This window comes from Poeciliopsis prolifica, unplaced genomic scaffold (assembly GCF_027474105.1).
Source record: "Poeciliopsis prolifica strain line A6 unplaced genomic scaffold, Auburn_PproV2 SCAFFOLD009, whole genome shotgun sequence".
Lineage (NCBI taxonomy): Eukaryota > Metazoa > Chordata > Actinopteri > Cyprinodontiformes > Poeciliidae > Poeciliopsis > Poeciliopsis prolifica.
In genome coordinates, this window is record NW_026562384.1 from 5388402 (window position 1) to 5400444 (window position 12043).

Consider the following 12043-nt stretch of genomic DNA (forward strand, 5'->3'; position numbering starts at 1 on the left):
TGAATTACTTTCCCATCCCACTGAGTGACTTTTATTACAACTTTAAAAAAAGAATGCAATGAGAGATTGGTATATTTATAAAGAACTTTTATTTTCAACAGCTGTGCTCCCCAGTTTGCTTTCAATTTAAGCAAACTGGGGAGCAGTAATGATGATGGTAAGAATAGCCTGCATTCTTATATATATAGACTGATCACTATTAGAAAAAACAGGTGCAGGTCATCAGCATAGTCAGAATTAAATGTTATTAATTCCACTAAGACAAAAATACTAATGATTTATTTCAACTAAAGCAAAAGACAAAAAAATCGAATAGACTAAAAGGCGGTGTTTTGTTTAAGATTATTGAATTAAATGTAAGGAAAAAAAATATCTTACATTCATGAAGTGTATCTCAGTTTCTCTGAAGTTTTAATTTTGAGAGGAAGGAGAAAGAGAAGAGGTGAAGAGGTCAGATCCAGAACTGGCCCAACAGAGCCAGAAAGAGCGCCTCGCCGGGGTTTCCCTGTGCCATTACACACACAGATAGACTGACGCACCGAAACGAATGATGTCAACAAAAACATGTGTGGCATCTCAGGGCTGATCTGTTCTGATGTGGTGAAGCTTGTCAATGGATTCTTTCTTACTGAACTCCTGTACTCCAGTCTCCTCTTGGCAGCGTCGTGTTGTTCCGGGAGAGAAGCTGACACATGAGGCAGGAGCTGATCAGTGAGTCAGAGGAAGAGCTGTGGCTCCATGATCATTCCTACAACAGAATATTTGACAATTAAGACAGTTCTCTGACAATAGCAACCGTTTGAGATCAAATCAAAATATCTATTTCAACTTGATCACAGTCCAGATATTATCTGAGCTCTGGTGAGTGATATGTATTGGAATTGCACCATATGTAATTCTGGTTAGGGCCTTCTGTTGTCTTTACGCAGTTTGTTGTGAATATTCTTTTGTAATCATAACATAACTAAAATATTAATCAAGAGATAAAATAATCATTATATTGAGCATTTACTAACATATCCATAGAATTATAGTTGCAGCACACTGATTCATAAAAAGAGGTAAACAAAACCCTTTCAGAACATTTAATTTTCAGCGGGAATTATGTCAAACCTATGATATGGATTATGGATTACATGCAGAATAATAATAGTGGCTTATCTTAGAAAATCTCCATTCAGTAGCCGTCTTCTGTCAGTGGTTTCTTTCTCATGTCTTTCCCCTTAAGAGCATTAATATTAATGACAGAAGAAGGCTGACCAAGTTCAGTCACTCTCTCCTCCCCCCTCCCTCCTTCTTATACCTAGACCCTGGATGCAGCGAGGCGCGCACACACCGGCAGCTTGTCTCAGCTTCCGTACCGCTCTCACTTCTGCATCTCTGCATCTCTGACCCTCCCCGCGGCCTTCAGCCTAGGATTTTAGCCCACCTGCTGTGTGGATCTTCGGTAAGAAAGACTGATCTCTGCTTCTTCTCTCCTCCGTTCGGCTTTATTTCTGGGACTGACGGTGGCTCTGGTCTGCCAGGAGTCAGACAAAGGACTGGGGTGTGGCTGGATGGGTAGAAGATGGTTGGCTAATGGCAGCAGGGGAAATAATGTGAAAGATGAGGTTGATGAGAACTGTGGTGGCGGCAAACAAAGCAATACTGCTGGTACGTTGAGGTTTATGACAGTCGTAAAATAGGGTCAAATTTGATTGATCTGTGACGCAAGTCGAGACAGATTCTTAAGTGTTCAAGTGAAAGACTGAAAGTTGCTTTGATCATAAAAAAATCTGTTTTTAAAAAAAGCTGCATTTTGCTCAGGAAGCCTAACACCACATCAAGCAGAACCTTTAAGGCCCCATTGAAATCCACAATGGTAAGAATCACCTTACAGAAGCTTATTCTGCTTTTGAAGAGCCTCAAACATAAATATATAAATATATATATATATATATATTATATATATATTTGATAGTTCAGTCAGACATTTAGGTATCAGGAAAGTCGAAAGACCAGATCATTTAGACCAGAGGCTGTAGGTCTCTGCTGCAGTGGAGTGTGTGGGCTGATTATGAGCTGCATCCATGAGGCTGCAAGAGCATAATCAGAAGAAAAAAGAGACAGACAAATTGAGGGAGGATGCAATGAGAACAAAGAAGGAAGCCTTGAAGAGGGAAGAAAAACAGACACAAAAGAGAGGAGAGACAGCTGGGTAAAAGAGCCACATGTAAGCCACAAAGGCATCTGAGAGAAGCAGACATGTATGTAGACTGAGCATGTGTGGGAGGCAACCACTTGTCTGAGCAGCACATGTTGTAGCCACTCCCTTTATGTGCATGCACCGACCAAAACAGCTGATAGGCCTCGGTACTGATTTTCATTTGTCTTAAATGGCATACATCGACCTGCGATGCACAGTCAACTCGATGCCTGACACAAAAGGTCAAAACGGCGCACTGAGTTCCACATCTCGTCTTTCACAGCCAAAATGTCGGACAAGCCAGACATGACCGAGATCGCTCGCTTCGACAAGACAAAGCTGAAGAAGACGGAGACAAAAGAGAAGAACCCTCTTCCCACCAAAGAGAGTGAGTGTGTCCTCTGCGGCAATTTTTTATTTTTTTCTCCTTTCGCCCCCTCTGCCAGAATCTCCCATTATCACCTTCACACGTATTCAGCAAAGAGAGCAGTGAAACAAACGGCTGCAGTATCAGCAAGCCCAAAAAGCTGCACCCGCCCACAGGTTCTCTGCATTGCAAGCTTAAACCAGCAGCATCTTTTTCTCTTCTCTTCTTTTGCAGCCATTGAGCAGGAGAGGAAAGGCGATGCCACACCTTGACTTGAGCACATGAAGAGAAGGAGCTGAGATGCCACAGAAAAAAAAAGCACTTTCTTTTGATTATCCCAGTATTTGAATCACCTACATTGTCTTCGGATAAGGGTGCTCTCTGAGCTCCCCGGGGTGCTAACAAGATATTTTGGCATCCTAACATATGGGGCTCTCTTACAAATCACACACACACATAAACGTCAGCCTGAGTGCCTGTCTTGTGCTGTTAGCTTGTAGCTAACATGTCTCCAGTATTGCCAAACTAGGGTGGGGGTGAAGTGATGTAGCACAGGGAGAGAGGCAGGCATTCAGGCTGGAAAGTTGCATTGGGGGTGGGGTTTGTCTGTGGACACAGGGGCAACTGAAGTCAACTCATGTGGGCTTTTTTCTTAACAAACTTTTTACTTTTCTTTATGTAATAAACATGAAGACATGGACACTGTGTGTTTTGTGCTTTTTCATCTCTAATTTGTGTCAGTGTGCAGGTTCTTGGTCTATATTTACACTGTATGACTGTGGTGATTGAGCATTCTACTTTGCAGAATATCCACTTATATAAATCACAGTTGATTTTCCAATCGATCAAATATCAGTTCTGAAAGATAAATGTGTTCCTCCCTGGTGGAAAAATTTTATTGCACACTTAAAGCAGCAACAATATTTTTGTTTACATTTCAGAATTAAGACTTATTCCATCAATCAAATTAAAATGTATCAAGAACGGTGCTCGTAATGACAATAAGCCCTATTCTCTCGTGATTTCTTTCAGTAAAAGAAACACAAAACATAAAAGAAAAACCAAAGATGCTAATGGTAATTGTACACAGTTGCTACGTTGGAAAAGGAGAATATTTTCTAAATAAGTCTGATGCACTATTTAAGGTAGAGTCAAACATTTATCACAAGTCAGAAGGTTTAATCTTAACCCAAAAGCCGTTCTTTTGGCTAGAGAAGTTCCTTCCAGTTGCAAGGTTCTTGCTTAAAGCTTAGTATGTTAGATATTCAATGAATTAATATTGGATTACTTAAAGGAAAACTGTTCTTAATTGGTAAATTTGTGAAAAATATAATCATTTATTTAAGTGACGCACATTTTGACAGACATTAAGACAAAATTCTGAGCATTACATGGACGCAAAAAGCATTTAATCACTAAAGACGCAGAACAACACTGAGATAAGAGGTTGATTTGGCTAATTTAAAAGGTTCAGCAAGGTTTTGCAATACTTTAAAAAGTGTGTGTGTGAGAAATCTGATGGGGTCACTTTGTGAATATTACACAAAAGGCTTGGACAAAACACTCAATATGAGTTGACCCTAAAGATTCCTCTGCCATAAATAATGAGAGTTTAATAAATAAAATGTTTATGATTTCATAAAAAAAAATTATGCAAATATTTAAAAAATGTGCTATTTTTTTTAAAAAAAAGTTACTTTTTAATGCTTCATATTTTACATGAAGTTATATAAATCAAGTGGATTATATCAATTACAACCTAAAAAACTATTGAAATGCTGAAGAAATGCGATAGTTTCAAACTAATACATAACTGGATTGGCCAAATTTCAATTCACTTTTTCAATTCATTCTGGGTTTATATTATGGTAGCTGCGGTGAGCAGAATTACTGTATCACAAAGTCGAAGCTGCCGGAAGAGCTCTGAAATGAACAGGCATTAGCGTATCGTTCAAAATCTCCTGAGTCACGATGTCTGAAAATATTGAGTCGAATCTCTTTTGGTGTTGTCTTACTGAATTAAGCTAGAGCTACAAACACCTATCTATTGTAGATCTACCTGTTATGTGTGCAGGGTGCAAGTTCATCCAAAACTACGACAAATTATCTGTACATGCTGGTAAGACATCAAGCTTTCTTTCTGCTCCTGCACACAATGCATCTGGTTCTCAAAAGAAAATCAAATATATATATATATAGGCTATTAAATAGATTGCTTTTATATTTTTCCTCAGTTGAGCAGTCTGCAGACTAAGCAGACTGCAACCTACAAAGGATGAGAAGGTGTGAATAATTTCCAAAAATAAAGGTGCAGTGACAAATTGTTTCCAGTCACAATGGTTTTTAAAAATACTCCAGAGTCCTTGCAGAGAGGTGTGTTTACAGATTTAAAAGTGGAGCGAACTGCTCAAAAATTTCAACTTTTCAAGCGTTTATGAATAATGTACACTGAAGTAAAAAAAAAAGTATAGTATAGCATATATTACTACATTACAGCAAATATCACGCAAGACAAACTCTACAAAGTTACAAACATTCTCATGACATGTCTTCTGAAATGTAAACATCAGAAAAAGGATGTTATTCAGAATTGGATGTAAGGGGAAAAATAAGTCATTAGATGAAAAATGATATTCTAGATGCCACTAAAATATCACCTCCTGACCAATAATAATGATAATAATAATGAGGAGGAGAACAGCCCTGAAAAGCCCTGATAGCTGAAGGGTGAGAAGCATGGCGACCATCACTGATTGACGTCCATCAGGGTTGATAAAATCACCAGTAAATCTATAAACTAGTACTCCAAACATTGCCTTAAGCAAACAGCCTCATCAAACAGTATTCAATTATGGCAAATCCAGCCATTACATGGGGTCATTTAGTTAAAGATCACCTGCCATGACCGCCCACCGCCCCCACATCTCCGGGATGGCGTCTCCACTCCTGCCACCTTATCGCGGCCTGTCAGAACTGTCACCTTCTGGCCCTTCATTGCTCCAGTCCTCTCGCCTTAACTCTCCAGAGCATAAATCAACGCTGCGCGAACGGTCTAATGTGTGCGAGATGTGTTAAGATATCGCATCTTTAACGTGTATTCAAGAGGCCATGGCGTACCTTTAAAACCCATAATAATAGCCCTACTGTATTTAATTAAGTTATGCATGTTGACGTTCACAACGTTGTGGCTGATCACCCGATAAAAAGGCTAAAAAAAAAAACAGGTCACCAAAATTGACGGCCACTTAATTTCTCGTTGATGGTTTCGGTGTTTCTGAGCCACTCAAAACAAACAAACAAAAAAAACAACAACTATTATCTGCTGTCATTATTGACTCATTTAAACTCATTTAAACGCGCACATCTTGGTTTCAGCCTTCCGTGAAAATGAATGATCTCATTAGAAAGGATTATCTTCGCCCTCGGCCCTCCGCCTATTGTCCAGCACGATGAGTGGATTGTTGTTTTAAGGAGGGATTTTGAGCGTTTTAGAGGAGATTTAATGGGATAAGTGTAACGTTAATCACTGGCTTAGACGACTCTGGCATTAAGTAAAAGTTTGTGGAACAGGGAGAAACTGTCGGGACGAGTGCTGAGGAGAATGGCCGTGCGTAATGAAGACAATTACGCGTAGGACTAAATGGATCAGCCAATTTGTTGTCGTTGCTTTTTTTCTCTCTCTTTTTATGCATATAAAGAAAAGAAAAGCTCGAATTAGATCAACTCCAGAAAAATAACCGCGTTGGAGCATTTTAAGGTTGGAAAAAAAAAGAAACAAATGTTTACGCTCCTGTAAATTCCAGACTTTTTTCACACCGAGTTGTTTCCTATGGGGAAAACATCTATTATCCTATTATCACGACCGTGTCAATTTCGCCAACGTGTCAGGCGGTATTTACATGACTACATGGCGTCCAGTCTGAAAAGCTTTACGGCTCTGCAATACCAGGGTGACACCGGTCCCATTTCCCAAGCACCCATGAACACAACAAGCCTCGGTGCTGTCTCTGTGTAATAAGAACAGTTATAATTATTATAGGCAGTTTTTTTGTTTTGTTTTGTTTAGTGTTTTTGTTTTTGTTTCTTTATTTTTATTTTATTTTATTATTTTTTGGGGGGTTGGGGGGGTTGCTTGACATGGTATGTCTTTTTCTTTTTTTATGTTATGACACAGTTTCAGAATTCTGCGGCCCTGAAATAACATCGTCACGCTTGCATTTCCACTTGCATTTGGCGATTCCCGAGAAACCTGCGCTCTGACTTAATTGCATCCACAAGCTCGCATTCGTGGGAAAAGCATATAAGGATCGGAGCCTGGGAGCGACAGGTGAATGAGGGGGCTGTTGAACGGTCTGCGCAACTTCTTTGAAGTGCAACCTCATGCGCCGACGGCTCCTGTTTGTCAATGGGACGCGGTAATTCAGCTCGTCATTGACCCATTTTCACAGCGAGACGTTACCTGCGGGACAAAATCTTTCAATCAGCCGGGCAGGAGCATATAAGTACAGACGGAGCCGGGAGGCAGCGCCATTAGTCTTAGTCCCTCCCGGCACATACGTTTGGGACACAAGCAGAAGATCTGCCATGGCGCAACTGGATATCCTCTCAGCCGTGGCCTTGTCCGCGCTCTGTCTCTTTCAGCTTGCTTCCACTTGGTAAGTCCATTATTTTGGTTCATTTTTTTAAACATTATGTTCTATTGGCTTTTCGAATCTCATACATTGGTGAATATATTTGTTTTCTCCCCACAGGACAGTGAATAATTTTCTCATGACTGGTCCAAAGGTAATTGCACAGGTGTCTCTTGTACAAAATACTGTAATTCTGTTTTAAGAATATTTAACTTTCTTGTGTTGGAAGTTATTGAAAAAATATAAACATAATTTTTCTCTCTCTATCTCTCTGTCTCTCTCTCTCTCTCTCAAGGCGTTTCTTACCTACGCCAGCAGTGTGCAGTTGGGCGCACAGAGAGGAATACGAGAATGCAAACACCAATTCGCTTGGGAGAAGTGGAACTGTCCAGAAAGCACACTTAAGCTATCCACACTTAACAGCCTCCGAATTGGTAAGTCTCATAATATCCACCCGCACTTATAACCAATTAAAATGTATATATCGGAATGAAATCGTTTATATTTGGATTTGGGGGCTGTGCGCTCACACCGTCTTGTGCGTAATGGCCACATACTTTGATCTCTTACGCATTTTTGAAACCAAATTACGCGTCCAAGTCAAATCTCTTAACTGATCTTTGTCTATCACGTATTGCAGCCACAAGAGAGACCTCGTTTGTGCACGCCATCAGCGCTGCTGGAGTGATGTACACGCTCACCAAAAACTGTAGTTTGGGGGACTTTGAGAGCTGCGGCTGCGATGACTCAAGAATTGGCCAGACAGGTCCGAATATATTAGTAGTATCTGTATGTACTTGACATGGTATAATAATCTGTTTGTTTATGTGTGTGGCTTTAGGAGGCAGAGGATGGATTTGGGGAGGCTGTAGTGACAACATTGCGTTTGGAGAAAAGATCTCCCGACAGTTTGTGGATGCCCTGGAAGATGGGCATGATGCACGCGCAGCAGTCAACCTCCATAACAACGAGGCGGGGAGACTGGTAAGATTTCCTGAGATAGTTTGACATTTTTGGCGTTTATGCACATACAAAGATTCGAGATTGCGTAATCCTCGTCAATGCTCTGTTTCTGTTGACAGGCGGTCAAAGCAACCATGAGGAGAGCCTGCAAATGCCATGGGGTGTCTGGAAGTTGCAGCATCCAAACCTGCTGGATGCAGCTGGCCGACTTCAGGGAGGTGGGGAACTACCTGAGGATGAAGCACCAGCACGCCAGGAAGCTGGAGATGGACAAGAAGCCAATGAGAGCGGGCAACAGCGCGGACAGCAGGAGAGCCATTGCGCACGCCTTCTGGAGCATCTCCAAAGCGGAGCTTGTATATTTGGAGGACTCCCCAAATTACTGCATCAAGAACCTGAGCCTGGGACTGCAAGGCACAGAGGGGCGGGAGTGCCTGAAGGGCGTCAGGGACGTCTCCCAGAGGGAGAGGAGGAGCTGCCGCCGGCTGTGCTACGAATGCGGCCTCAGAGTGGCGAAGAGACGCACGGAGGTGGTCAGCAGCTGCAACTGCAAATTTCACTGGTGCTGCACAGTCAGGTGCGAGAAATGCACGCAGGTTGTCACTAAATATTACTGCGCGGGGAAAGACGGTGCAAGGAAACAGCACAATAAAAACAAACGCAAACCCATGACGCGCCCACAGTGATGTCGTTTACCCACGAACATGTGATTACCTAAGCATTATGGATTTCTCAGCAACGTTTTGCGTTATGGATATATTATTTGGACTCGGAAATGACATGTAAGCAGACGCCTGTTATTGCACTTTCTCCATTTTTGATTGAAATGTATATATTAAACATTTTATTAAAAACCCAGACTCTGCAAAAGCTTCACGGGGAATTTGGGAGCCCGCGTTAAGTTTTTAAGTTGTTGTGATAAATTATACATTTTTGTGTAATAAATATTTTCTGCGACATGTAAGACTCGGTCACTTCTGTCAGATGTTGCATTTTGATTCCACCGTTTGTATATTGGTGTCCTGGTGTCCCGCAGCCTCGGGCATGAGCGGGTCACCCTTTTGAAGTGCGCATAAAGGCGTTTCCTGATCCAGACACCCAATCAGCTTCCCCAGGCCCAGAGGAACAAAGAAGAAGTCCTCCATGTGTTCCCTGTTGGAATAAAGTGAAAACTGGCGGCACGCGGATCCAAATCTCCTATAGGATTGTGCTGCACATGAAAATGGCCCATTTGATTTTTTGCATTCTGTTTCTTCATCTGAAAGCGGACCGGGGTCACGCCTGGTAAGACATCGTAATGTGCGATTCTTATTTAGAAAAGGGGGTCATTCATTTCTTTATTTTCTCTCTCAGGGTGGCCAGTAACTTCCTGATGACAGGACCAAAGGTAAACAAAAATGTGTAGCTTTAATTGCTCTTCCAGGAACACTTCTTGAACAAAATGGCCTCTTTGACAGGCCTACCTCACCTACGCAAAAAGCGTGCAGGTGGGCACGCAGAACGGGATTGAGGAGTGCAAACATCAGTTTGCGTGGGACAAATGGAACTGTCCTGACAGCGAAACCCACCCCAAAGGTCTGAGAAGAGGTAGGGTGTAGCTATTGTTGACGATAAAGGATGCAGAGGTGCAGCTACACAGAGCCTGCTCTCCTCATCGTGCAATTTCTGGCCAATGTCGACGTAGAGTTGCAGGTACTGTAACCATGTCTGTTTATTTAGCCACCAGAGAAACATCTTTCGTCCATGCCATCAGTGCTGCTGGAGTCATGTACACTCTGACCAGGAACTGCAGCCTGGGAGACCTTGAGAACTGTGGCTGCGATGTCTCCAATAATGGGAAAACTGGTGAGGTCCACGAAAGGTGATCTAAAATAGCGGTAAAATCAGTGCTTTTGTAACTTGATTTCTCTGCAAGCAGGTGGCCGCGGTTGGTTGTGGGGTGGCTGCAGTGACAACTTGGACTTTGGTGAAAAGATTTCTAAACAGTACGTGGACGCACAGGAGACAGGCCAGGACTCGAGAGCCGCTGTAAATTTGCACAACAACGCGGCAGGACGGCAAGTATGTCCCGTTTAAGCGACTATTTCCAGTTTAAGGTAGATGCGCCGATCAACTCTATTTTCCCACAGGCCGTGAAGGCAACGACGAAACGCGTCTGCAGGTGCCACGGCATGTCAGAGAGCTGCAGCCTGCAAACGTGCTGGACGCAGTTGTCCGATTTTAGAGAAGTCGGCAATTACTTGAAGGTCAAATACACCCAGGCGCAAAAGCTGGACACCGACAAGAGGCGCGTGCGGGCCGGAAACAGCGCCGACGGCCGGGGAGCCATAGTGGGCGCGTTCGGCGGCGTGGCCCGGACGGAGCTCATCTACCTGGAGGACTCGCCCGACTACTGCAGGAGGAACGCCAGCGTGGGGCTCCACGGCACGGAGGGCAGGGAGTGTCTGCAACACAGAGCCGGGCTGAGCCAGTGGGAGCGCCGGAGCTGCCGCCGGCTGTGCCACGAGTGCGGCCTGAGGGTGGAGGAGAGGCGCACGGAGGCGGTGAGCAGCTGCAACTGCAAGTTCCACTGGTGCTGCAGGGTGAATTGCGAGGACTGCTCTCAAGTCATAGTCAAGCATGTGTGCGCGAAGAGGGAAGCCGGGGACAGGTATGCCGTCTGGCGGAGACACCGTGGACCCAAATGAAAGACATGAGTTTCTAAATATTTGTATTTTTGACGGCATAGCTGCACTTTCTATTAATCAATCTCCGTGTTTTCGTTGCGCATATATTTATGTCGTTTTTTTTTTCTTTAATAAAAAAAATCTCTTAAAAAGTCCAGTTGTTTTTATAAATAAATCCATCACTTAATACATTCCTTCGCTACTGCATCGAACTAACACATTACAATGAGAATGGACTGAATCCACTTGAAGAGAGGATTACACAGCCAACACTCAGCAGATCAACACCTCGCCAAGGTGTTGATCCAGCGCTGATCCACTGTCACTTTGATGCCAATGTGTATTGACTGCATTCAAAGACAGATTAGGGAATGCTTTCCAGGGAGAAGTAGAAGCAATCTGACCTCATGATCCCTCTCTCAGAACTGGCTGCTGTGAGGGACATGAGGGACGCCAAATGTAGTCTGTCAAATACATTGTGGGTTAAACAAATGTTGTTTTTTTGTTGTTATGTTTTTTTTTTTACACAGGCTGCATTAGTTTGTGTCCCTTTGCATTGCAGATATTTGCAGCTGCGCAACGCTTGCTTTTTAATAAAACAAACAAAACAAAAAAAATCAAATATTTCTGATGTTTTAATTTGAAGATAATTAGGTCCAAGGGGGTTGTTTTCTCTATCCACTGGCCTGAATGAGCCGTTCATTTGTTTCCTCTTCTTGACCCCCTGGAACTCTAAAAATCTTCCTCACAGCTGGGTGTGTTATAAATCTGCCAGGTTCTCATTCAAAGAACCTGACAGAGTCTTTGAGTAAGAGATGACAAGGGTATTGAAGTCTTCAGGGGTCTGTGCCTAGAGGGCATCAGAGGGTTGTGGAAGTTTACCAGAAATTAGGCGGGTTCATTTCTGTACTCTTTACAGGCTAAAACCTAAATAGACTATAGGTACAGATATGAGGTTTCACTGTTAATAAAGTAATACAAAATAAGAAAGCAAAGAAACTGTTTTCATTGAATCAAAATATATTTTTTTTTTGGCAAAATGTGTTCAAACAGCACCATCACAATCTGTATCTTAATCAACATCAAACTCTTGAATGTGCCTTATATTTTCCATGCTGCCCTGAGTAATAATGTAGATACAAACCAGTGCACCTAAACCCAGCACTCCACCAAGTATTTTAAGGCTTTAATAAAAAAATAAAAATAAATAAAAGATTCTAATCAATCCTTT

General features: G+C 42.5%; 3 protein-coding genes across 3 annotated transcripts; all 3 read left to right on the top strand.

The window, feature by feature from the left end:
* The first annotated feature begins 1306 nt into the window (after positions 1–1306).
* tmsb2 (thymosin beta 2) lies at positions 1307–3252 on the top strand. The gene is made up of 3 exons (XM_055034929.1): positions 1307–1447; positions 2469–2573; positions 2787–3252. The coding sequence occupies exons 2-3, from the start codon at positions 2474–2476 to the stop codon at positions 2822–2824; spliced, it is 138 nt and encodes a 45-aa protein (XP_054890904.1). The 5' UTR covers positions 1307–1447; positions 2469–2473; the 3' UTR covers positions 2825–3252.
* A 4058-nt stretch (positions 3253–7310) lies between these two features.
* LOC129363030 (protein Wnt-8a-like) lies at positions 7311–8999 on the top strand. The gene is made up of 5 exons (XM_055034928.1): positions 7311–7337; positions 7479–7617; positions 7824–7949; positions 8025–8167; positions 8266–8999. Exons 1-5 carry the CDS (start codon positions 7323–7325, stop codon positions 8830–8832), a joined length of 990 nt encoding a protein of 329 aa, XP_054890903.1. The 5' UTR covers positions 7311–7322; the 3' UTR covers positions 8833–8999.
* A 369-nt stretch (positions 9000–9368) lies between these two features.
* On the top strand, positions 9369–11338 carry LOC129362767 (protein Wnt-8a-like). The gene is made up of 6 exons (XM_055034490.1): positions 9369–9430; positions 9500–9533; positions 9604–9733; positions 9866–9991; positions 10065–10207; positions 10276–11338. The coding sequence occupies exons 1-6, from the start codon at positions 9369–9371 to the stop codon at positions 10831–10833; spliced, it is 1053 nt and encodes a 350-aa protein (XP_054890465.1). The 3' UTR covers positions 10834–11338.
* The last annotated feature ends 705 nt before the right edge of the window (positions 11339–12043 follow it).